Source organism: Pan paniscus, chromosome 11 (assembly GCF_029289425.2).
Source record: "Pan paniscus chromosome 11, NHGRI_mPanPan1-v2.0_pri, whole genome shotgun sequence".
In the NCBI taxonomy this organism is placed as follows: domain Eukaryota; kingdom Metazoa; phylum Chordata; class Mammalia; order Primates; family Hominidae; genus Pan; species Pan paniscus.
Window position 1 is genome coordinate 11,393,455 of NC_073260.2, and position 25,238 is coordinate 11,418,692.

Consider the following 25,238-nt stretch of genomic DNA (forward strand, 5'->3'; position numbering starts at 1 on the left):
TTTAGTATATTCACAGTTGCACAACCATCATCACAACCAATTTTAGAACATTTTCATCACCCCAGAAAGAAATCCCAAACCCATTAGCAGTTACTCCTTTTCCCCTCAAGTCCCCTGTATTAGTCTGTTCTCACACTGCCATAAAGAAATACCTAAGACTGGGTAATTTACAAAGGAAAGAAGTTTAATTGACTCACAGTCCCACATGGGTGCCGAGGCCTCAGGAAACTTAAAATCATGGCAGAAGGCGAAGGGGAAGCGAGGACCTTCTTCACATGGCAGCAGGAGACAGAAGCAGCAGCAAAGGGGAAAGAGCCCCTTATAAAACCATCAGATCTCATGAGAACTCACTCACTCATGTTAACAGCATCGGGGAAACCACCCCCATGATCCAATCACCTCCCCCCAGGTCCTTCCCTTGACATGTGGGGATCACAATTTGAGATGAGATTTGGGTGAGGACACAGAGCCAGACCATATCATCCTCCATCCCTGGCAGCCACCAATCTAGTTCCTGTCACTATGGATTTGCCTATTCTGGACATTTCATATAAATGAGATAATAAACTCTATAGTTCTTTCTGGCTGGCTGCTTTGATTTAGCTTCATGTTTTCAAGGTTAATCCCCAGTTAGAAGTGCATCATTTCTCTTTATTGCTGAATGATACACCATTGTATGCATAGAACACATTTTATTTGTCCATTTACCAGTTGATGGACATTTGGGTTGCCTTCACTTTTTGGTTATGAATAATTCTGTGATGTACATTTGTGTACAAGTTTTTGTGTGGACACATTTCATTTCTCTGGGATATATACCTAGGGGTGAAATTGCTGGGTCATATCATAACTCTATGTTTCACCTTTTGGGGAATTGCCATACTGTTTTCCAAAGGGGCTGCACCATTTTACATTCCTACCAGCAGTGTATGAGGGTTCCACTTTCTCCACATCTTCGCCTTTGATTCTAGCCATCCTAGTGGGTGTGAAGTAGTATCTCATTTTAGTTTTGATTTTCATTTCCCTAATAGCTAATGATGTTGAGCATCTTCCTGTGTGCTTGTTGACCACTTGTGTATGTTCTTTGGAGAAATGTCTATTTGGATCCTTTGCCCGTTTTTAATTGGATTTTTGTCTTTTTATTGAGTTGTGGGTGCTCTTTATATATTCTGGATACCAGTCCCTCATATATCTGATTTGCAAGTATTTTTTCTTATTTTGTGGTTTGTCTTTTCACTTTTTTGATGATGTCCTTTGGAGTGCAAAAGGTTTTTTGTTTGTTTTGTTTTTTCTTTTTTTTTTAAGATAAGGTTTCACTGTGTCACCCAGGCTGGGGTGCAGTGGTGTAATCATAGCTCACTGTAACCTCAAACTCTTAGGCTCAGGTCATCCTCTTGCCTCAACCTCCCAAGTAGCTGGGACTACAGGCATGCACCACCACTCCTGGCTAATTTTAAAATTTTCTGTAAAGATGGGGTCTTGTTGTGTTGCCCAGGCTGGTCTCAAACTTCTGGCCTCAAGTGATCCTCCCACCTTGGCCTCCGAAAGTGCTGGGATTACAGGTGTGAGCCACTGTGCCCCACTAAAAGTTTTTAATTTTGATGACATTCAATATATCTATATTTTTCTTTTATCACATGTACTTCTGGTATTATATCCAGGAAATAGTTGCCTAATCCAAGGTCATGAAGATTTACCCATATGCTTTTTTTCAACATTTTATAGTTTAGCTCTTACACTTAGATCTTTGATCCATTTTCAGTTAATTTTTGTATATAGCATGAGATAGCCCTGTGCACCACCCCCCTCACACACGCACTTCATTCTCCTGCATGTTGATATCCAGTGTCCCAGAAACATTTGTTGAAAAGACTATTCTTTTTCCCACTGAATTATTTTGGCACTGTTGTCAAAAATCAATTGACCATAAAAGTGAAGGTTGGTTTCTTTTTTCTGAAACAGTCTCCCTCTGTCGCCCAGGCTGGAGTGCAGTAGTGCCGTCTTGGCTCACTGCAACCTCCGCCTCCTGGGTTCAAGTGAGTCTTGTGCCTCAGCCTCCCAAGTAGCTGGGATCACAGGCACATGCCATCATGCCTAGCTAATTTTTGTATTTTTAGTAGAGATGGGGTTTTGCCGTGTTGGCCAGGCTGGTCTCTAAGGTTTATTTCTAAACCTTTGTAAACTGGATAATCTCAGTTGTATTCCATTTGTGTCTGTCCTAATGCTAGGACCACCTTTTCTTGATTATTGTAACTTTGTAGATATTTTGAAATCAAAAGCGTGAATTTTTAAATGATGTTTTACTTTTTAAAGATTATGTTGACTATTCTGGTCCCTTGGATTTCCGTGTAAAGTTTAGGATCAGCTTGTCAAAGTTCTGCCAAGAAGCCAGCGTGGGGCTTTGATAGGGATTGTGATGAATTTTAGAACTATTTGGGAGTATCATCTTAACAACATGTCTTCCGATCCATGAACATGGGATGTCTTTCCTAAATTTAATGTCTTTCAGCAATGTTTTGTAGTTTCCGGAGTATGTATTTTGTACTTTATTAAATTTATTCCTATGTGTTTTTTTCTTTTTGATGCTATTGTATGTGGAATTGCTTTCTTCTTTTCACTGTAAGTGTTTGCCAATATATAGAAAGAATTGATTTTTGTATATTGATCTTGTATCCTGCAACTTTTCTGAACTCATGCATTTTTATTTTTATTTTTATTTTGTTCTTTGTTTGTTTTGAGACAAGGTCTCACTCTGTTGCCCAGGCTGGAGTACAGTGGTTTGATCTTGGCTCACTGCAACTTCGGCCTCCTGGGTTGAAGAGATTCTCCCATCTAAACCTCCCGAGTAGCTGGAACTATAGCTACCTGACCTCAAGTGATCCATGCCCGCCTCGGCCTCCCAAAGTGCTAGGATTACATACATGAGCCACCACACCTGTAATCATGTATGAGGCCAGGCATTGTGGCCCATGCCTGTAATCCAGCACTTTGGGACGCCATGGCAGATGGATCACTTGAGGCCAGGAGTTCGAGACCAGCCTGGCCAACATGGCAAAACCTCATCTTTACTAAAAACACAAAAATTAGCCAGGTGTTGTGGTACATGCCTGTAATCCCAGCTACTTAGGAGGCTGAGGCACAAGAATCACTTGAACCCAGCAGGTGGAGGTTGCAGTGAGCCGAGATCGTGCCACTGCACTCCAGCCTGGGCCATAGAGTGAGACTCTGTCTCAAATAATAATAATAATAATAATGGCCAGGTGTGGTGGCTCACGCCTGTAATCCCAGCACTTTGGGAGGCCAAGGGGGGCAGATCACCTGAGGTCAGGAGTTCAAGACCAGCCCGGCCAACACAGTGAAACCCCGTCTCTACCAAAAATAGAAAAATTAGTCGAGCTTGGTGGTGGGCACCTGTAATCCCAGCTACTCAGGAGGCTGAGGCAGGAGAATTGCTTGAACCCGGGAGGCAGAGGTTGCAGTGAGCTGAGTTTATGCCCTTGCACTCCAGCCTGGGCAACGAGAGCGAAACTCCATCTCAAAAAAATAAATAAATAAAACAAAATAGTTTTTTAGTGGATTCCTTAAGGGTTTTCTGTATAAAAGATCAAGTCATCTGTTAATATAGTTTTAGTTCTTCCTTTCCACTACTAGGTATTTTTCTTATTTATTTGGTCTTCTTCTTTCTCCTCCCACCAGAATGTAAGCTGGTTACTGCTGTGGTTCGAGTGCCTAGAACAGGGCCTGGTACACACTGGTGCTCAGTTGTTTGATGATAAATGAATCATCATCAAGAATGAATGAATAAGTGGAGCCAGCATGACTAGGCTCAGGTGATGCCCCCAGCCTAGGGCCCCCACTCCTGTGGCACCTGCCTATAGGGATTAGATCTGTCCCGTCCTCCCGTCTTCAGCCCTGACCTTTCTGCTTGTCCCCAGTCTTGGTTGCAGAGGGTTGTTGGAGCTCACCCTCCTAACAAGCTAGGTGCATTCTGGTGACATCACAGAGCCTTCACCGGGCCAGGCACTTTGCAGGATTCATTTCACTCAGTGCTCCCACAACAGCGGCCACGACAGGGGCGGTGTGCCCCAGTGAGTGTGCAGGGTGTGGCCCAGGTCTGCCTGCCCTCTTGACCCTTGTCACCGCCTTGGCAGGAGCACAGGGTAAGCCTTGGTCACATCCTCAGAGCCTTGTGGAGCCTGGAGGGGGCTCCTCATAGAAAGTGAGGCTTAGGGGCTTTCATTGGCTAAGGAAACGGGACTCCCTCATTCATGCTGTTTTCTCTCTTTGGAACTGTCTCCTCCACCTGGCTACTCCCCAGGCTCATTCTATCCTGAGCTTGAATGTCACCTTCCCTGATTCATCTGTTCCCCCGCCCTCTCCTGGTGACACTGAGTCATCACTGGGTAAATACAGTCTGCAGTGGCTCATCCCAGCACCTGCTTGGCACTCAGAGACCTGGGCGGTGCCTCGGGGCACAGCAGGGTACTACAGGCCCCACAACACCACAGGTTCTCCTCGCCAGGCTTTCCCGGGCTCCTGAGCCAAAGTGGCGACTGAGAGCCCTGACTCTGAAGTCATACAGTCCTGGGTTTAAATCCTGCTTTGCCAATCACTGGGGATATGAGCTCGAGTGGCGGGTAGGGTGGCCTTCTTTTGGAGCTTCAGTGCCCTCAGCAGTAGAAGGGGTGGCATAGAGCCCACCTTGCAAGGCTGCCATGCAAAGCAAACCTGGCGATGCTCAGGGGAGGCTTGGCTGCGGCCCTCTCCGACCCTCTGCCCCGAGGCCTCGATCTGGCAGTTAACCCACTCTCCTCGGGTCACTTCCTTAGCTGTCCCCTTGGCGGTTGTGCTTAGGTGGGATGAGCTGGAGATAACGTCTCTCACACTGTCTCCTCCCTTCCCTGGCCGCCCCTTCCTGAGCACGGGCTCTGCCAGGCAGGCTGTATGGAGATGGGGAGCTGCTTGGGGATGCAGAGCTCGGTTCTGCCACGTGCCGCTGCCACCCCCAGATCCTGCCAAGGCCCCCGCAGCAGTTGGGAGGGGCTTGGATGAGCTGCTGCCACTGGCTCCCACTCACTCCCAGGGCACAAAGCATCTCTCCAGTAAAGGGGTGCTGAATTTTTCAGCATGGTCATGCTCTCCAACTCAGGAGGAACCGGGGGGCTAGAAGACCAGAGCCCTCTGCTTAGTGTTGGTGAAGCTGAAGCCCCCAGGTCGCTGTCTCCGCACCCAGAGTCCAACTGCTTGGGTTAATCCCCATTCTGCTCTTACCTGTGGTGGGCCTCAGGTGAGGGTCTTAGCCTCCGGGCCCCCGGTTTCTTTGACTGGGGATTGAGCTGATGATGTGGCTGCTCCATACAGAGGTTGGAAAGGTTTGGCATGACCACCTTTCTCTGGCACTTGGAGCAGGCTCCAGGGCCTGCTGGCTCTTGTGAAGTTCTTTGAACAGTGCCTGGCACGTGGGAAGCACTGTGTGGGTATCAGCTGTTGTTACTATTGCCATTGTTGTTATTAGTGATGAAGAAGGCAGCTCTGGAGTCAGGAGGAACCAGGCTTCAGGCCCAGCTCAGCTATCTACTGGCTGGGAGGTGTGGGGCAGCTTGCCTAGCCTCGGTCTCTTCATCTTTGAAATGGGCTGAGTAGTCCAGCCTAAGACTATTGTGAGGGTCATGAGGCGGTTGGCAGAGCCTGGCTTTGGAGGAGGTAATGGCAGTGCAGGGAACTGCCCAAGGTCTAAGAGCAAGGTGGCGGGAGCAGCACTGGGTACAGAGGGAGGCTCTGCAGGTTGCCAGGCTTCCTGGGGAGGGACAGCTGCCCTAGCTCACCTCACCCCTGCCTTGTGTTTGTCTCATTTTTATTACGTTTTCACTGTTGTTTTTACAACAACTACACGAGTACATTCTTGTGGTGAAAACACAGCTATTTTGTGACACAGAGTGAAAGTGGAGCTTCCCACCGCCTCAGTCCCAATGGGGAGTGCCATGTCCCTGGTACCACATGGAGTCCCCTGGCGCGGATGTGTGTGCCTGTGCTCACCTGTCGCCTCTGGCCCACAGGGAGGAGGTACAGGAGAACTGCGTGCGGTGGCGAAAGAGGTTCACCTTCGTGTGTAAGATGAGTGCTAACCCGGCCACCGGCCTGCTGGACCCCTGTGTCTTCCGCGTGTCTGTGCGCAAGGTGAGGCCAAGGGCGCATGTGGGGCTGCTGGGCTGGGCTATAGGCCCCTCCCCTCATGAGTCCGCACCCCCAGCTGAAAATGGGGTGAGTTGCTCTGCCCGTTGCCCTCCTCCCCTCAGATCTGGGGGGATTGCGGGAGATGCATGAGGTCCCTGGGATTCCGCAGTCAACTTGCTGCTCGTGTCTCCCTCCCTGTGCAGGAGCTGAAAGGCGGGAAGGCTTATTCCAAGGTAAGAGGGGCTGTGTGAAGGGGCAGTGGGATGGGATGGGGGGTGGCATGGGACAGGCACAAGGGAAGCCTCCAGCCCCTTTTCTGCCACAAGCAAGAGACACTCAGCCCTACCTGAGGTGTGTTATTTTTTAGAAATATCTTTATTGATGGTCTTTGCACTCAATATAAAGGCAGCATATGGTTGTTGCAATATAAATGGTACAGAAGTTCACAGAGCAAAAGGGCCAGTTTCTGTCCCCTTTCCTCTCTCCAGGCCTCTTTCTGGGACCCCATTATTGGGATAGATTAAGACCTTTCCAGACCTTGTAAGAAGAAAAAAAGGAAATATACCATACAAAGAGAGCAGCAAATAAAATGTATGTGTGTGGTTTAAAGAAATGCAAAATGAGCACCCTCTGTGTGTACTGAAGTGCATGCAAACAATATGATTTTTTTTTTTCCTCTGGAGACAGAGTCTTGCTCTGTTGCCCAGGCTGGAGTGCAATGGCACAATCTTCGCTCACTGCAACCTTCCCCTCCTAGGTTCAAGCAATTCTCCTCCCTCAGCCTCCCGAGTACGGCTGGGCATGGTGGCTCACGCCTATAATCCTGGCACTTTGGGAGACTGAGGCAAGCGAATTGCCTGAGCTCAGGAGTTCAAGACCAGCTTTGGCAATACGACAAAACCCCGTCTCTACTACAGATACAAAAAAAATTAACCAGGTGTGGTGGTGCATGCCTGTAATCCCAGCTACTCGGGAGGCTGGGGCACAAGAATTGCTTGCACCCGGGAGGGTGGAGGTTACAGAGAGCCGAGATTGCGCCACTGCACTCCAGCCTGGGTGACAGAGCGAGACTCTGCCTCCAGATAAATAAATAAATAAACAGATTCGCAGCTTGGTTTTTTACTTAATCCATTCTGGGCATCTTTTTGTGTTATCACTAATTTCCATGTGCTTTCTAATGGCAGCAGTGTCCCGTGGCATGGCTGGCGATGGTTGACTCAGCCAGCCCTGCTGCTGGACATGTGCGTTGTTACCAGGGTTTCACTGTACCCACAGACAGTTCAGCCCTACATAGTATTAAGAGCTTTTCTACTGGGCAAAGAGGGAGAAGACAGCTCTGGCTTTGAATAAGCCTGCTCTGCCTTCCATCCCTCTTCTCCATGGTGGACTCTTGGCCTCCCCTCCTCAGCTCCTGAGGCTTAGCCCAGTGGCAGGAGGGTGGGCTTCATCAGCCGGGAGGGGAAATGCCTTCGCCTCACCTCTCACCCGAGGGAGGTGCTATACAGGGCGCGGCCCTTCCCACTGACCGGAGCTCAGGAACTCAGCCCGCTGGGCCGTGCACTCTGCCCTGGCCCGGGGCGCTGACGTCCCTCTCCAGAAGCAGAGGACAGTATGGCTAGAACCAGGCTGTGGAGGGTGCTGTCACAGTGGAAATTTCTCTGATTCACACGGGTGAGGACAGCTGTGCAGCCAGGAAAGGAATTACCAGCAAACACCTGGGAGCATCTCACCTCCACTGGCAAACATTTACCAGGCACCCAGCACGTGGCAGGCACTGCCAGGCCCCTTCCCTTCTGTTCTGTAATTGAACTCCCACTGCAGGCTTTACTCCCATTAGACAGAGGAGGAAACTGAGGCCCTGAGAAGTGGCTGGACGTGGTGCTGATCAGGCCTAGTTTCAGTCCTGTCTCTGTTGGGTTAGCTGTTTGGCCCTGGGCAAGCTTCTTCCCCTCCCTGAACTTAGTTTTCTTTTCTTTTCTTTTCTTTTTTTTTTTTGAGATGGAGTCTCGCTGTCGCCCAGGCTGGAGTGCAGTGGCACGATCTCGGCTCACTGCAAGCTCCGCCTCCCGGGTTCACGCCATTCTCCTGCCTCAGCCTCCTGAGTAGCTGGGACTACAGGTGCCCGCCACCTCGCCCGGCTAATTTTTTTTGTATTTTTAGTAGAGACGGGGTTTCACCGTGTTCGCCAGGATGGTCTCGGTCTCCTGACCTCGTGATCCGCCTGCCTTGGCCTCCCAAAGTGCTGGGATTACAGGCGTGCCACCATGCCCGGCCTCTGTGAACTTAGTTTTCTCATCTATAAAATGGGGATCACTCTTGAGTCCATGGCGGGGCTAGGATCTGAATCCAATTCCCTGATTCTGGAGTGTGTGCCCTGAACACTGCAGTAGAGACTTGCAGGCAGCAGTTACTTGACACTCATCCCTGATTGGTTCGGTTGGGTTCAAACGTTGGTTCAAACATTTCGTTATCTGTCTCTTCTGAGCCTGTTGTATCTGGAGCAGAGCTGGGCAGGAGGTGGTAAGCAGAGGCTCTGGGGCCTCCTAGACCCTTTGCAGAGGGAACCGGAGATGTCTTCCAAGTCCCCAAGTCTGGCACCACCTCGTCTCAATCTCACTTTCCCCTCCAGGTCTAGCAGACTTGGCCTCCATCCACAGGGCCTTCTTAGTGCATGCCCTCTTTACACTTACTCCCACTTCCCTCCCCATCCCTCGATCCTCTGTCCAGAGTTCCCAAGGGCCTGTTCAGACCCTGAACTCTGCCCAGCAGCCCCTCACTCTGGCCTCTACCAGGGTGCCTTCCCTGGGGCTCCTGCTCATCCTGCAGTGCCCCTCCCCTCCCAACCCCTGTGGCGGTGTCCCATCACTTTCCCCAGCACCCACTTCTCACAGGCCTTCCCTCCTCCCCTGCCTGCTGACCCGGCAGCTCCCGACAGCACGGCCTTGTTTCCCAGGGAACAATGCATCTGTGTCACGGACAACAATGTCCTTTCATGTCAGGCGCACTGGCCCCGGTGCACGCCGGGACGTGGCACAAAGGGTGCTTTGTGCAGCTCAGGGATGTGAGCTCCTGGCTTTGCCATGTTGGTGCTGCCGACCCGGGGCCTCTGTCCTTGGGTCCCAGTTATGCAACAGTCAGTCGAGGCTGTGGGGCTGGCCCAGGGGCTTTGTCTGTCTCCCTCCCCAACTTTTGCCAAGTTACCCTTCTGGGCTTCCGCCAGCCAGGAGCCCACACTCCCTCAGCCCTCCCACACGCTCCTCTCACCTCCTAGCTGGGCTTCGCTGACTTGAACCTGGCCGAGTTTGCGGGCTCGGGCTCCACGGTGCGCTGCTGCCTGCTCGAGGGATATGACACGAAGAACACTCGCCAGGACAACTCCATCCTTAAGGTACCAGGGATCCTGCCACCTCTGCCACCCTGATCACGGGATGGGGACAAACCAGGCTGCTCATCAGAATCCTCTGGAGGAGGGTTGTTAAAAATACAGGCCTTACCTGAATAGGTAGACATCGGGAAGGGGCGAGCCCTGGAATCAGGAAACCACTATCAGAGGGAGGCCTGGCTCCGCTGTTGGCCTCAGTTTCCCCATCAAGTTCAGGGAGGGGGCCCTGACAGTCTCCAGGGTTTGGCAAGCACCTGCAGTGGGTTCACGTCATGCTGACTGCATGCCCTCTCTTCTCTTGTGGTCCCCTGACAGCAGCCCCATGAGCTGTGGTATCTTTGATTAGTCCCAGCTTCAAATGGGAGGGAGTTAAGGCACAGACGTTAAGTCATTTGCCTGAAGTCACAGACAGAGCTGGCACCTGACCACCAGCCAGTTGACTTCTTGGCCCAGCTCCTAACTCTTCCCCAAGTGACATGTGGTAGCCTGGCCCCCAGTGGATTATCAGTGAAAATGATGGCTGCTGAGGGCCCCGGGGGCAGGTTTCCAGTGGACAGGGCAGCCCCACCCCCAGGCAGCTGCCTCGTTGGCCTTTTGGGAACAGAAATGTCTGGGTGTCCCTCACCAGCACACCTCTCTTCCTCTGTTTCCACACCTTTCACCTGGCCGGGAAAACAGGCTGTCCTAACAGCGCCTCTGCAAGGGGACCCAGGGAGAGCCTATGGTATCTGGAGCAGAGCTGGGCAGGAGGTGGTGAGCAGGGGCTCTGGGGCCTCCTAGACCCTTTGCAGAGGGAACCGGAGATGCCAGAAAGGGTCCAGGCTGATTGTCTTGGGAGCTGGAGCCTTTCAGCCTCAGTCAGGCTGAAAAGCACAGGCACAGTAGCCCTGTGCACCTCAGGCCAGATCAAGGGAGCCTGGGGGCCAGGTAGCCTTGGGTTCAAGGGAAACTCCCCCACTTCCTGTCTGCAAGGTCTTGGGAGTCACTTCCCCTCTCTGAGTCTTGGTTCCCTCATCAACAGCCTTGGGCTAGCTAGGATGCTTTCATGGCCGAGTGAATAAGCCATAGAAAGCCTCAACCTAGTGGTCACCCTTTCTTTTTTTTTTTTTTTTTTTTTGAGACAGAGTCTCGCTGTCACCCAGGCTGGAGTGCAGTGGCACAATCTCAGCTCACTGCAAGCTCCACCTCCCAGGTTCATGCCATTCTCTTGCCTCAGCCTCCCGAGTAGCTGGGACTACAGGTGCCCGCCACCACGCCCGGCTAATTTTTGTATTTTTAGTAGAGATGGGGTTTCACCGTGTTAGCCAGGATGGTCTCGAGCCCCTGACCTCGTGATCCGCCCACCTTGGCCTCCCAAAGTGCTGGGATTACAGGCGTGAGCCATGGCACCCGGCCGAAAGCCTCAACGGAGTGGTCACCCTTTCATAAGTGGTGACCTCAGGATCTGTGCTCCTCTTTTCCACCTGCTCATCCTCTGCCTGTCACTCCATCTCAGCCTAGATTTTAGGGCCCAAATCTTGCCACATTTGGGCTGTTGTTAGTTTGCAATGGCTTCATGCTTTTTCATCAGACTTTCACCAAACCCTGCCCACCACCTGCTGTGCCAGGCCCCATGAGCCCTCTTCCCTCTCCTGCCTGCTGGGTTGAGCTCTGTGGTCCTTACACAGGGCCGGGGGTGAGTGTGTGGCTTCACCATGGAGAAGCTCATCATCTAGGCCTGTAGCTGATGGCAGTCCACTCACTCTGCCAGGCGCAGGGCTGAGCCCAGGCCTCACCTTGCTATGCCCTCCCCTCTGGTCTGCCAGGCAGGCCTTGGTTCCATCTCTGTCCTCCACACAGGGAAACTGGGCTCAGAGAGGTTAGTGGCTTTGCCAGAGCCCCCAAGCCAGGAGGGGGCAGAGAGACAGGATTGGAATCCAAGCCCTTCTGAGGCCAGAGCCGAAAGGCTGCAGGGGGCCCTGCGCCTGGGCGGGCTGTGGGTGGCCAGGGCATAGCTGATTGCTCCCCTCGCCACAGGTCACCATTGGTATGTTCCTGCTCTCTGGAGATCCCTGCTTCAAGACGTGAGTGCTGGCACAGGCCTAGGGAGTGGATGGGAGCCCAGTCCTGGGCACTAGGGGTGGAGGAACAGGGACTCTGGGTGTCCTCTGTTTTCATCTGGTCCTGAAGCAGGGCACCCTAGTCACACCTGTCTGTCTTCCCAAGGCCACCATCTACTGCCAAGTCCATCTCCATCCCAGGCCAGGATTCCTCCCTGCAGCTGACGTGTAAGGGTGGTGGGACCAGCAGTGGGGGCAGCAGCACCAACTCCCTGACTGGGTCCCGGCCCCCCAAGGCCCGGCCCACTATTCTCAGCTCAGGTACAGTTCCTCATCTGTCCGCCCCTCCCCTGCTAGCGGCCCGAGGGGTTTACCTCCATGTCATGCCCAGGTCCCCAGGGAGACGCTGACTGAGGGGAGAGTGATGGTGGGAGGGTGTTTGCATGCTCCTGCTGGGCTGATGAGATCTGATCACCTTGCGTGCTGGCTGTGGTGCTGGGCCCTGAGATCACAGCTGTGCCCTGGACTGAGACTGATGTGGCCTCCCCATCCTCATGGCCCTGCAGTCTAGCAGAAGAAACAGGCCTCAATCAAGCCATAGATAAATGCATGTCTACCTGCAAACAGGATAAAAGCTGGGGAAGACAGGCCCAGAAGGTGGGATCCATCCGGGGCCAGGGAAGGCTTCCCTGAGGATGTGGTATCTGAGCTGCATTCAGGGGGTGAGGCACAGTATACCTGGCAGAGGGACGTGCTGGGAGCTCTTGCTCTCCCACATACTCTATGACTTTGACTGGCCAGTTTGCGTCTCTCTGTCTCAGTGTTCTTTGGAAAATGGGATTGGTAATAGCAATTACATCCCAGGTCACTTTGGGGATTAACTGTCCACATGTGGGCACCTGCCCAGCACATGGTAAGCACTCAGTGGGCACTCTGTTTTTTGTTTATGTTTTTTTAGACAGAGTCTTGCTCTGTCGCTAGGCTGGAGTGCAGTGGCGCAATCTCACCTCACTGCAACCTCTGCCTCCCAGGTTCAAGCATTTCTCCTGCCTCAGCCTCCCGAGTAGCTGGGACTACAGGCGAGCGCCACCATGCCCAGATAAACTTTTTTTTTTTTTTTTTTTTGTATTTTTAGTAGAGACAGGATTTCACCATATCAGCCAGGATGGTTGCCAGGATGGTCTCAGTCTCCTGACCTCGTGATCTGTCTGCCTTGGCTTCCCAAAGTGCTGGGATTACAGGCGTGAGCCACCGCGCCCGGCCGGGCACTCTGTTTTTATTAAATTATCACTGGTACTAATGTTATGAAAAATGTGAACGAGCCCCAACCCCCAGAGGAGATGGTGTGGCAATTAGGAGGAGGGGGTGTTGCCAGGACAGGAGGCTCTGGCCTGCCCCCAAGTGTTTGCTGGGCCCCCTCAACCCTAAGCAGGGCCCCCAGAGGTATGAGCCTTGGACCGCCTCCAGGCTGATTAGTGAACAAGGTGTCACGTGACAACCCTGATTTGTCCCACAGAATCAGTTAGAGCACAGGCCTCATGTGGCCCAGCAGATGCTTGCCGAGTGATTCTGCCTCTGGGAACTGAGAGCAGTGAGGGACCCTCTGACCTCAAGGGCCCAGCTTTCCTCCACTCCCTTTTCCACTGCAGACCCAGCCAGCTGAGGCCCAGAACAGAAAGCTGGGGGCTTCCCAGCACAATTACTCTCTCCAGCCCCTGGATGGGGTTCCCCAGAAGAGAGATGTGTCTGGGGACTAGGCCACCCCAGCGCAGGTGGTGCCTTCGTGTGAAGTAGAAGAGGTCCCTCCCCCAGGCAGGGTGGGACTTGAGAGCCCACTTGCCTCTGGATCTGGCCTCCCCCCATATGCACAGAACCTGTTGGGGACTTGAAAAGCCACATAGTTATGGATGGGCACACAGGCCAGCCTGGGGTGTCACAGGCCAGCCTGGGGTGTGTTGGGCGGGAAGGCAGGTGGATACTCAGAGCCCTGGGTAGGTCCCACCTAGTCCCTTTTGCCTCCTGCTGGGGAGTGCCAGGAAAGTCTGTTTTGAAGTTGGGCTTATGGGTGACTTGGGACAGGACTGTGGGCCTGTCCCTTTGGGCCAGACTGCTTGCCCTCACCGTGTCCCTTCCACTCCAACTCCGCTGACCCAGGCCCCTTCCAGCCTCGGGGCCTCTGCTGATGCTGTTCTCTGTGCCTGGAAAGCCGTTGCCCTCTTGAGGCCTTAGCTGGCTCCCTCCAGCAATGTGTCCTGGAGGTCTGCCATTAAGGCCATCTCCTTGGAGAAGCCTCCTCTGTCCCCAGACTGGGCCAGACCCCCAGTAAGCACTGCTCCCTGCTGTGCACCTCTCACTGCGGTTGTGGGTAGTGGAGGCAGTTTTTGTTCAGCGTTCTGTTCTTCTTCCTCGCTGACCTGTGGTGGGCACCCCACCCAAGTGTGCCCTCTGTGGAATGAAGGGACCTGGGTTCGGAGGGTGACCTATGGCTCAGGCTGGTTGCTGCTCCTCTGAACCTGTTTTTCAGTCTGTTAAATGGCGCCCTGCCATGGGAGGCTCTGTGAGGGCACGTTGTGAAGGGCAACAGTGAGCAGCACTGGGTGACCCCTGTCACCTCACCCCCTGCCCCTTCCTGCCTTCCAGGGCTGCCAGAGGAACCCGACCAGAACCTGTCCAGCCCTGAGGAGGTGTTCCACTCTGGCCACTCCCGCAACTCCAGCTATGCCAGCCAGCAGTCCAAGATCTCCGGTGAGTGGCTGCCTGGCCCTGCCCCCATGGCCTCCTCCTTCCTCAGGATCCCCCATTGTGATGCTCCCCTGCATCGCCCCTGACAGGCTACAGCACAGAGCACTCGCGCTCCTCCAGCCTCTCAGACCTGACACACCGCCGCAACACGTCCACCAGCAGCAGCGCCTCTGGGGGCCTTGGCATGACCGTGGAGGGCCCTGAGGGCAGTGAGCGGGAGCACCGGCCCCCGGAGAAGCCGCCGCGGCCACCCCGGCCCCTGCATCTGTCCGATCGCTCTTTCAGGTGAGGCCTACTGCTTGGTGCCCCCTGGAGAACAGACCTCTCCCGGTGGTGCCTTGAACCTCCGCTTCTTTACCTGTAACACAGGGACCGTAAGGTCCCCACCTCAGAGGGTTGGGTGGTGACGATTCCACTAGCTGATGGCCCTGAAGGGTGCAGCCATGCCCGGCGTGCAGCTGGTTCTGTTCATGGCTGCTCTTGCGGTTTTGTGGATCAGACAAGAGCACGATCTGCTAGGTGGCCTTAGGAAGCTGACTTACCTGCTCATTGCCTGGCATCCTCGTCTATAAAACCGGCTCATGATGGCAGCTGCACCCTATTGTGCATGTGAGGTTTCAGTGAAGTACAGCACGGAGCGCACAGGGACATTCTGAGCGCCGCTGCAGCTGACTGGCATTATTGTCGTCGTTCTGTGCTTGTACCTGTTACTGCCCTGACCGTTGTGACTTGTCCTCCCACGACCTGACCCAGGCGGAAGAAGGACTCGGTGGAGAGCCACCCGACCTGGGTGGACGACACGCGGATCGATGCGGATGCCATCGTGGAGAAGATCATGCAGAGCCAGGACTTCACAGACGGCAGCAACACCGAGGGTAAGCCGTGCCGGGCTGGTGGGGGCGAGGCCACCTGCTCCAAGGGCTGGCCCTGCCGCGCTCAGCCTCCATCCTCCCCTGTGTCCCCACAGACAGCAACCTCCGGCTGTTCGTGAGCCGCGATGGCTCTGCCACGCTGAGCGGCATCCAGCTTGCCACCAGGTAGGGCAGGCTTAGGGAGGGGTCGTTGGGGCGGCTGGGGCTTGGGGGTGAGAGCAGAGTCCCCACAGTCCACTCACCTGGCCTTGAACGCCAAATCTTGTCGCCACAGTGTGACCCTGGGCCTGTCATGTCTCTGAACCTCCCTTTCCCCATCTGTCAGGCGGTGTGGACACCACCACCTCACCTGGGGGCCTGGGGCAGTGAGGGCACGGACAGGTTCGGTGGTCACCTGTCACGGTTCACAAGGTCACCTCTAGCAATGCCTGGTGCAGGGCTCAGCACATGGCAGGGGCCTCACACGCATTTATTTAGAACCCTCCCTTCCACTTCCTCCCAGCTCCAGGGACTCGGGAAGAATGGTGGTGGTGATGCCTCATGGGTTTACTGAACAAATCTTTCCCTAGCACCAGCTAGGCACTAGGCCCTGAGCGAAGGCCTGGTTCAATGCAGGCTGCTGCCTACACAGCATCCACAGATGGCGGGGGTAGATGGGACCAAAGTTGCGGGAACGACAGTTTATAGAGTGCTGCGTCACAGACATTCATTTGGAGCATGTTGACTATGTGCCTGGCTCTCCATGTGCTTTGGCTAACTGAATGAATGAGCGAGTGAGCGAATGAGCTTCCCACGGGCGGGCTGCTGAGGGCAGGTGGGGAGCCCGCCTAACATCCACATCTCCAGGGAAGAGGCGTGGCCAGGCCGCTGCGCAGAGGCTACCCTCTCACGTTGCTCTGCTGACTCCTGCTGGCCACGGCCTGGAATGGCAGCCATCACCTCCCAGTAGCCTCCTGGGCTGCTCTGGGGTGGGGGTGAGGGGGCCGTGAGCAAGAAGGAAACTGAGGGGCTGGCTTCCTTACGGGTTTGTAAACACACCCCTCCCTGGCCCCCTCTGAAAATGAGGAAGCATCTTGGGGAAAGAAGCCAATCTGGTTGGGAGCGAGATCACAGCAGAGCTACATGCTGAGCCCCGAAAGTCCCCGACTCCAGGGCTGGGCCTGGGCTCGGCAGGGAAAGGAGCTGACCAGGTTTCCTGACTTCCCACTGCCCTCTTGGTCACCCTCACATCCCTCTGAGCCTCAGTTTCTTCACCTGTCAAGTGGGGCAGGATGCAGTGACTCCCTGCCGAGGTGACCGTGAGGATGGGGTGGCACAGCCAGACGTGCCCGGAAGGGCTCTGCAGGCCCCACAGACTCTGATGCTTACTATCTGTGTCACTGTGGGCAAGGGACTTACCATCGCTGGGGCACAGTTTTAGCCCCTTTGCAACACAGGGCTGGTTAACAGTACCTGCTTGTGAAACACCTCCAGAGGCCTGGTCCAGTGAAGCGCTCAGGAAATGGGGTATCGAGGGGGACATGCTGACCTGTCTCTCACCTGCAGGGTCTCTTCTGGGGTCTACGAGCCAGTTGTGATTGAAAGCCATTGAGGAGCAGGTGTCCGGGCTGGAGAAGAGTCCTGCTTTCTCTGGAGTCCAGACCTGTATCATTCCATGAGGAACTTTCCCCTTCAGATCACCTCTGCGCCACATCTCATCCATGCCTCCTCCATGCACTCCAGTCCACACTCCCCGTAGCATCATTCCATTGCCCCTCCCATCCATGCTGGGACCCTCCTGGCCCACCAAGGCCCAGGCACCACTGTGAATATTCTCCTCTGAACCACTAGAGGGCAGGCCAGGCAGGCCAGGCGGGCCCGTGCAGCTTGTGGGCAAGAAGGAGCTGGCAAGGACTGGCGCTGCTGGAGACTGACCCAGCCCACTGGCTGAGGACATGCAGCGGCTCCTAAATGTAGAGATGCCTGTGGCTGAGGGGCCTCTCTACCTGTGTCCCCACTCACTCCAGGAGCACTGGCTTTGGTCACGTCTTGGCAGTAGGGCCTTGCTCCGTTGTTCCCTTGCCCTGGTGGTGGGGGGGCCAGACCGCCTCCGGAATCCTGCCACCTGTGACTGTCTGACTGCTTAGTGCTTCAGCTGTCCCTTCCTTGTGTCCTGGGGGACCTGCTGGCGGCCTCTTCCTGGGAGCCATGACCTCAGACCCCACCCACACTCCAGATCGAGACCCCTGCCTCCCCCCGGCAAATGTCCTCCCGCTGCCTTGCAGCCTGCACTTTGCACATGCTCACCCCCAGCACAGTGCCGCTGGCCCCTCACCTCCCCTTCCCTGAGCCCCTTCCCAAGGACTCCTGGTCACTGCCTGCTGTGCAGTCAGAGGCCCAGGGTCCAGCAGCCCGGCGGGAACGGGTGCTGCCTCTTCCTCCAGTTAGCTCCAGCTCAGGTCTGAGACCCGTGCTGAGAAAGGTCTGAGCACCGACCGTGCCCTCTGCCCAGGGCTGGGTCCTGAGCAGCTGGTTTTCCTGCAGGAAGGTTGGAGCAAGCAAAGTCCTTCTCTGCCCTCAGGGTCAGCTGCCCAGACTGGGGCGGATGCCAGAGAGGCAGGTGGGCTGTGGCTGGACTGGTCCGGAGCTGGCTTCCTTACCAGAAAAGCCTCAGCCTTCCTCTGGAAGCATCCCCAGTTCTGGGCAAGGGGGAAGGGCTCCTTTAAGGGGTGTGCTTTCCCAGTGGGGAGCAGTCTGGCCCTGCCCCTACTAAAGCCTCTGCTCTCAGCACTTTCCCCCAGGTCCTTGTAACTTGCTTGAAGGTGTGTTCTGGCTGCCAGCCAGTCCCTGGACAAACTCTCCTGCCCCTTTTAAATTTCACTCATTTTGTATAAACCCAGCAGGCTGGTGTTTACTTAGCCCTGTGGCTTTTTTCATTTTTTCTTTCCGTCTTTCTTCTTGAGTTCACGGTTCAATATTGCCTCCTCCCCCTGGTGAGGGGAGGTGCTGCTTTTCTGCCCCACCTGCCGGCTGGTTCCAGCAGCGCTGGGGCCCAGCTGGGGGGCCGGGATGGGGGCTTCTCTCTCTGGGAGGGGTGCAGGTGCCCTCCCCAGGCTGGGAGGGTTCCTTCCCTAGCTACCCATCTGCCCCCGCTGGTGAGAGTTGGGCTTCTTGGTCTTGGAACTCCCTGGCATTGGGAACAGAGCATTTCCAGCATTTGTTGTTGTTGTTTTACTCACCTAACCCTTAGAAAATGAATGTTAGAAGGTGCCTGCCGAGGCGGGACAGAGTGTTTGCTCGGGCTGGAGAAGGCTCTGCTCAGCCCTGAGAGTCCCTTCCTGCCCCACCGATACTGGCACTTTAAAAAGGAAGCTGACCGCACAGTGTCCAGACGAATTGGCCCCCAGAAGATGGGGAGTTCTGTCCTGCCCTTCTGTGTCTGCGTGACCTCACCCAGCCTAGGAGGGAGGTGCATTCAGGGTAGATTTGCCTCTCATTCAAAGTTCTGGGGCTTTGGGCGGAAAACAGCCAGCTTTGGCGCTGTTGGGGAGACTCCTCCAGACCAGGAACCCCAGAAGGAGACAGAGCCTGCCACATCTTCCCACGCCAGGCCCTGGGCCAGGGTGATTGGACTGAGAATTTGGCCACAACCAAATTGATGCTGGCTGGAACCAGAGGCCAGAAAGCCTGGCCTTGTTGTCCCCATGTGGGAGCCTTGTCCTCAGCCCTCTTGTCCCCTTGAGCTCAGTGAATTCCCACCAGGTGCCCACAGCTCCTGGACTTCAAATTCTATATATTGAGAGAGTTGGAGAGTATATCAGAGATATTTTTGGAAAGGAGTTGGTCTATGCAATGTCAGTTTGGAATCTTCTTGAAAGTTTAATGTTTTTATTAGGAGATTTAAAGAAAATAAAGGTCTACAATATCTTTAGGTTTTTTTTTTCCTGTTTACCGCACAAACTGACCACATGGCATTCTGTCAGGATGGAGGGTGTCCATGTTCTCCTCTGTCTTTAGGGAGGTGATAAGGAGATGGGCGGAGGGGTGTTTTTTTCTTTGACTCCCTTCCTTTCTAACAGAATGTTGCCACCACTGCTTGAGTGGGCTGTGTTTGTTCCTCTGTCCCAGCTTCTGTTGTAGAAAATAACATTGTTAGGGGAACTCAGCCTAGTGTCAGCGTCTTGGTTTGGGGAGAAAAAATTAAATGTTTCGGTTTTTGTTTCTTTTGCTGTTTTGTTTTTACCTTGTTACTTTATCATATTGACTTTAGGGTCAAAGGCAACATCAGAAGAAGTCAGATATGTATAGTGACATTCCAGGGGTGGGGAAGGTGTAGGGGTCCAGGGTTCTCCCGGTCTTGGCCACAGGCACAATCATCACCTTCATCGTTCCAGATTCCTGGGGAGAAAACTGAGAAGATCGTTACCTGCCAGCCTCATACGGAGCAAAAGCTCTGTCCTCAGGGCCAAGTTCTAACCACTGCTCTGTAGACCTTCTCTGCAATCAAGTGGCCTCTAAGGAGCATGCCTGAGGACAAATAACTGTGCCTCAGTTTCCTCACCTGCAGATGGGGTTATCAAATAACACGAGTGTGCAGCCTGACCTGTAGGAGGTGTGAGTGTGTTCCCAAACTAAAGCCCCAGGCTGCCATCATTTACAGGCTTGGCTTGCCCCGGGCCCCTCACCCCTGTTTCTGACCGTCCCAAGTCTCTCTGGGACAGGCAAGTCACTCTGGTTCTTTAATAAGCTTGGAGGTGTTGGGAAGCTTCAGTGGTACTGGCCAGGCCAGGAGGAATCAGGCCACCAGGGCTCCATCTCTATCCTGGGATAGCATTCACCCCACTCCTCCTCAGGGCTGACCCCGACTCATGGCCCCTTTAAACCCTGAAGGCCGATTCTGCCCCTTCTTCTGTTATATGCACAACTGAGGAAGGAGGTAAAAGTGGGCTCCTAGGTGAGCCCAAAGTCTCCTGAGAGATAAGGGAAAATAATTGGACTGTAGGTTTAAAAAAGTTGCTCTTGGCCGGGCACAGTGGCTCACGCCTATAATCCCAGCACTTTGGGAGGCTGAGGCAGGAGGCAGATCACCTGAAGTCACCCTGACCAACATGGAGAAACCCTATCTCTACTAAAAATAGAAAAATTAGCTGGGCGTGGTGGTGAGTGCCTGTAATCGCAGCTACTCAGGAGGCTGAGGCAGGAGAATCGCTTGAACCCAGGAGGTGGAGGTTGCAATGAGCCAAAATCGCGCCATTGCACTCCAGCCTGAGTGACAGAGCGAGATTCCGTCTCAAAAAAAAAAAAAAAAAAAGTTGCTCTTGTCAGCTTTGGGAGGGCAGACTCCATAGTTGCAGATGGGCTTCCAACCAACCAAGGAGATAAATGCCAGAGGGAGCGAACCATGCCAGGCTCAAAGCACATCTCTCCCCAAACCCCCCAGGTGGGGACAGCGGGCCAAAGGCCTCCACATAACCCCTCAGGGAGGCCTGGAGTCCAGATGCTGTACTCCAGTATCTAAACAATCACTGAATCTTAAAGCTGACAGGTTCAAAGCTCTTACTTTGGGCCGAGCGCGGTGGCTTACGCCTGTAATCCAGGCACTTTCGGAGGCTGAGGTGGGTGGATCACCTGAGGTCAGGAGTTTGAGACCAACCTAGCCAACATGGTGAAAACCCATCTCTACTAAAAATACAAAAATTAGCTGGGCGTGTTGACACGTGCCTGTAGTCCCAGCTACTCGGGAGGCTGAGGCAGAAGAATCGCTTGAACCCAGGAGGCAGAGGTTGTAGTGAGCTGAGATCATGCCACTGCACTCCAGCCTGGGTGACAGAGTGAGACTCCCGTCTTGGGAAAAACAAAAAAACAAAAAAAAACTTTCTTTGGGCCAAGCCTCCACTGAGTGCCAGGGATACAGCAGCAACCTCAGACCCTACCCTCGGAGCTGACAGGGCCGGATCAACAATTGCATCAGTGAATTAAAAGGCACAGGAGGCTGGGCACCGTGGCTCACGCCTGTAAACTTTTGGAGGCCGAGTTGGGAGGATCGCTTGAGCCCAGGAGTTCGACACCAGCCTGGATAACATAGAACTCCGTCTCAAAAAAAAAAAAAAAACCTTCCCGACTGGCTTCCCTGAGGAACGTGGCGTCCCAGTGAGACCGGATGGGTGAGGAGCAGCCGGCCTGTGAGTGGTGGGGAACCGCGTTCCTATCTCGGAGCTGAAGAAGCGTGGAAGATGATCTGGCCCAACATCTCTTTGTTCTCAGAGGAAGGGCCTTCCAAGACCGGGGAGGGGCCTGTGCGTGGGTCCCGGTCTGAAACGTGTCTGGGCTGCTGCGAGAGGCAGTCGGTGAAGGAAGGGAGGGGACATCCGAAGGGTGGCCCGGGAGGCCGGGCGATGGTGAGGAGGGCGCCTCCTCTCCACCAAATCCTCCCCATCCATGCGGGCTAGGGACAGACCCTCCCCCGCCCACCCTAGGCTGGAAAGTGAACGTTCTCTGCACCTCTCCCACCTACAGACTAAGTAGGGCACCCGGTTTCCGTGTCGGCTTCACCACTGACTCGGAATGGGATCTGCCTTTCTCTGAGTCTCGCTTTTCCCATCTGAAAAATGGAACTTCCGATCCCGCACTCCCATCCCACTCTGGCCCCGGGACTCTGGGATACTTAGAGATTGGCTTTTGGTGGGGCGGCGACAGGACTGTGGCCATGAAGGCCAGGGAGTCTGGGTCCCCAACTCGGTCCCATTCCCTAGAGAGATTCGGGCAGCAACCGGCCCCACAATGCTCTTGAGAACTACACTTCGCCGATATGCAAAGGAGAGGAGGCGGTTCCTGCTCGTCTCCGACGAGGTCGGCCCGAGCAGGCCTGGGGACTACGACTCCCGGCGTGCTCCGCAGTCCAAAGCCGGAAGAGCGTGGACCCGGAACCGGATGTGGCTTGCGGCTCGGGTGGCTGAGCGCGCGGGGAAATGGTGAGATTGGCACCGTGTGCCGGAGATAGGGGCGTCTGGGGGTGGGGTCCCGGGTCTGCTCAGGAGCTGGGGCATGGGCACTTGGAACGGGGATTGCTCTCCCGCCCCCACTATTGTACGGACGACAACGCGGAGGCCTAGCATTCTCTCCCAGCCTAGAAACTGATCCCTAGTCAGCCCTCTACCATCTGTTGAATGGGAAGCTTAGACCGTGATCGGGCCGCGACGCCCTGCTTCCATTAGTGCGCCGAAATAGAGGGTCACTTCGTCAGCTGAGACCTCCCTTTTCTCCAGGCCACGGGGACAGACCAGGTGGTGGGACTCGGCCTCGTCGCCGTTAGCCTGATCATCTTCACCTACTACACCGCCTGGGTGATTCTCTTGGTATGTCATTCTCCCCGTCCGCTGCTCACCTTCCCCGAGCCCTGGTACCGCCAGAGCAACTACTATATAGGCTCTAGGCACGGCGCTGGCTTCATTGCCTGCCTCATCTCTTGAACTCTCCAGAACAACTCTATGAGGAAGATGCCAGTGGTACCGCATTTTATAGATGAGATAGCTGAGGCTAGGGGAGAAGGATCTGGCCCAAGATTGCATCCTTAGCCGCTACACTTAAAACTCTGTTTCCGGCTTGCTTTGACTTTTGGAGGAGTTCTGTTCCTTCTGGGTTAGCCTGCTGACTCTTAGGCATGGCAAACGCCAGTGATATTTGTGAAGGCCTTTAGGATATTTTTTTCTTGTGGGAAAACTTGTTGGTTATTGCTTAAGAAGTGCAGTGTGTCTGGAAGTGCAGAACTTGGTATCCTTTAGAGAAAATATTAGTGAAGAAGCCCTGGAGGCCCAGGTTGGGAGTCAGTCGAGGATTCCTCAAGTACCATTTGCTAGGCTGTGAGGTGCCTTAGGGCAGGTCTCTTGTGCCCTGTTCTCTTGTCCCCACCACCAACCTATAGCAGGCACCAAAGCAAGTGCCCGGTAAATACCAATAAATTAAGGAAAGAAACAAACCACGACACCCAAATGCCGTAATCTTAAAGAAAAGCAAATGCAGTCCCAATCCTCTGAATGGGTCAGCCCCTTAGATGGAGGAGGTGGGACGTTTGGGCTTGGGGGCTCGGCAAGGCAAGCAAGACTCACCAGAGCTCTGCCCTCGATGCCAGCCATTCATCGACAGTCAGCATGTCATCCACAAGTATTTCCTGCCCCGAGCCTATGCTGTCGCCATCCCACTGGCTGCAGGCCTCCTGCTGCTCCTGTTTGTGGGTAAGTCATCACCTCCTCCCCTTGACCCTGGGCAGGGTTTCGGGAAGACCCCACCTCTGAACATGCTTCCACACTATGGCGGTGCTGGAAGCTGCTTGCCCTGAACTCACCCGTGGGGTTTTCCTGTTCATCCTTCGAGGCTGCCGGTCAGTAACCTCTGGGTTTCCTGGTGCCCCAGGCTTTTTGGACTCCAATGACCTGTCCATCTCTTTTCTGCCCCAACCCCATCATCACTCTGCTCACACCTCAGTCACCCTCTTGTCACCCTGGCTTCTAATTCCTGCACCTCTCTCTCTCATGGCTTCCTAGGGATGGGGACTGTGTCTCCATCATTACTGCACATCTAGAACAGGCTGTGGCACTGAGGCTGTGCTCAGAAAGTCATTTGGATGAGTCAGTCAACAGCCGGGTGCCTGGATGATGGGTGGATGGATGGGTGGGTGGGTGAGGTGTAGGAGGAGGTGGGTAGGTATGTAGGTGGACAGACAAGTGGTTGACCGGGTGATCGATAGATGGGTGGATCTTGTTCCCCTTGGAATCTGAAACACTAAATGCAGCATCTTGCTTGAGGCAGGCACTCAGTTGGTGTTTGTTGAGTGAATGTGAGTAGACATATGCCTTGACGAATGACTAGGGAGATAAGCAGGTTCCCTGAAGGATGGTTGGGTAGGTTCACAGCCCTGCGTGTGGGTGGCTCTGCTGTGTCATGCCGTGGCCTCCCAGCAGCCCTGAGCTTAGATCTTACGTGGCCTTTCTGGTCTGTGTATCCCAGGACTGTTCATCTCCTACGTGATGCTGAAGAGCAAGAGAGTGACCAAGAAGGCTCAGTGAAGGTCCCGCAGGGATGAGGCTGCCAGCCCCTTCTCTGCTTCCCCTCCAGCACAGGGACCAAGTGGGGGAGCCTGCAGAACCTGTCCAGGCACAGTGGCTCCTCAAGCCTGCCTGTCCTGCAGAGTCCCCATGGCATGGAGCTTACACCTGACTGACTGGAGCCCCCTCCCCGACTCCCACTTCCAGAAGCTAGGAGGGAGGGATACCTGGAAGACTCCGGTCACCTCCTTCTTGCTCAGGGCCTAAAAGATGCTGGTCCTCCCGACCTCACTCTCAGACTCCCTGCCACCTTTTCCCCTGGGTTCTGCCGTCTTGCCTCACTTCCCCTCCTGTCACATGCTGATGTTGGACTTAGCAGGTTCTAAGGCCACATGTGTGACCTCTCTGACTTCTCTTCTTCCACCAAGGCAGCTTTCCTTACCCTGACACAGCCCCAGACCCCACAAAGCCTTCTGGACCTGGAAAGCCTGGGGAAGGACTGACAGACCCCAGGACCAGCCCTGGGGCTCAGGGCAGCCACCCCGGGCCGCTGACCGACTGACCTCTCCTCACGGAGGCCCAGCCCCAAAGCCCCAGGGCTGGCCCATTTGGGACAGCTGACCAATAAACACTGATGGTGTGTTCGTCTCTGTGCCGTGTTTACCCAGGGTCGGGGCTGGAGCGGGCTGGGAGCGGTCTTGGGTCAGGAGATCCTGTACAGTAGGGGTGACTCGGGGGCCTTCTGCCCTGACCCTGTGCACTGGGGATAAAGCAGGGACTGGGACAGATGTGCTTCCTACCCAATGGAGCTCACAGCTGGGAGTCATTGGAGGCCCTGGCACCCCTCTGCCATGCCTCCCCTGTGCCAGCTTGGCCGGGTTGGATTTATTACTTTAGGGACCCTTGGGCCACTCCCCTAAAAACCCCACAGCCCAACTTAACGTGGCCCTGAGCAGTGAAGGCTGCTCTGTGTTCAGGTTGGCTGGACTGGCCCAGCCCCCAGCCTTCC

At 54.5% G+C, this 25,238-nt stretch overlaps 2 protein-coding genes and 1 long non-coding RNA gene across 5 annotated transcripts in view; 2 read left to right on the top strand and 1 right to left on the bottom strand.

Moving 5' to 3' along the window:
• EEIG1 (estrogen-induced osteoclastogenesis regulator 1) overlaps positions 1-19,115 on the top strand; it is a 40,135-nt gene extending 21,020 nt beyond the window's left edge. The window contains exons 2-11 of one of the 2 annotated variants that reach the window (XM_003822309.6): positions 6,057-6,177; positions 6,378-6,407; positions 9,446-9,562; positions 11,573-11,619; positions 11,762-11,916; positions 14,236-14,340; positions 14,427-14,622; positions 15,091-15,212; positions 15,305-15,374; positions 16,755-19,115. In XM_003822309.6, coding sequence (XP_003822357.1) covers positions 6,057-6,177; positions 6,378-6,407; positions 9,446-9,562; positions 11,573-11,619; positions 11,762-11,916; positions 14,236-14,340; positions 14,427-14,622; positions 15,091-15,212; positions 15,305-15,374; positions 16,755-16,800 — 1,009 coding nt within the window. In that variant the 3' untranslated portion in view covers positions 16,801-19,115. The remainder of the gene's footprint in view (positions 1-6,056; positions 6,178-6,377; positions 6,408-9,445; positions 9,563-11,572; positions 11,620-11,761; positions 11,917-14,235; positions 14,341-14,426; positions 14,623-15,090; positions 15,213-15,304; positions 15,375-16,754) is intronic. The other variant, XM_034929137.3, reaches the window with a different exon arrangement.
• A 138-nt stretch (positions 19,116-19,253) lies between these two features.
• LOC134728558 (uncharacterized) lies at positions 19,254-23,668 on the bottom strand. Its single transcript, XR_010109085.1, has 2 exons — positions 23,530-23,668; positions 19,254-19,598 (listed from the first exon to the last, which is right to left on the bottom strand). It is a non-coding gene; the product is annotated as an uncharacterized LOC134728558 (long non-coding RNA).
• On the top strand, positions 22,021-24,873 carry DPM2 (dolichyl-phosphate mannosyltransferase subunit 2, regulatory). 2 transcript variants are annotated; one of them, XM_003822308.7, is made up of 4 exons: positions 22,021-22,159; positions 22,454-22,543; positions 23,317-23,419; positions 24,192-24,873. In XM_003822308.7, the coding sequence occupies exons 1-4, from the start codon at positions 22,157-22,159 to the stop codon at positions 24,248-24,250; spliced, it is 255 nt and encodes an 84-aa protein (XP_003822356.1). In that variant the 5' UTR covers positions 22,021-22,156; the 3' UTR covers positions 24,251-24,873. The 2 variants fall into 2 exon arrangements, with proteins under 2 accessions (XP_003822356.1, XP_034785029.1); XM_034929138.3 differs by lacking the exon at positions 22,454-22,543 and having other exon boundaries at positions 22,055-22,159.
• Positions 24,874-25,238: the final 365 nt, after the last annotated feature.

What these genes read in the sequence shown, in the direction of transcription:
- DPM2 (XM_003822308.7), top strand. An exon ending in CCGCCTGGGTGATTCTCTTG is followed by an intron (nt 22,544 to 23,316) that starts GTATGTCATTCT and finishes CCTCGATGCCAG; the next exon opens with CCATTCATCGACAGTCAGCA. An exon ending in CCTGCTGCTCCTGTTTGTGG is followed by an intron (nt 23,420 to 24,191) that starts GTAAGTCATCAC and finishes TGTGTATCCCAG; the next exon opens with GACTGTTCATCTCCTACGTG.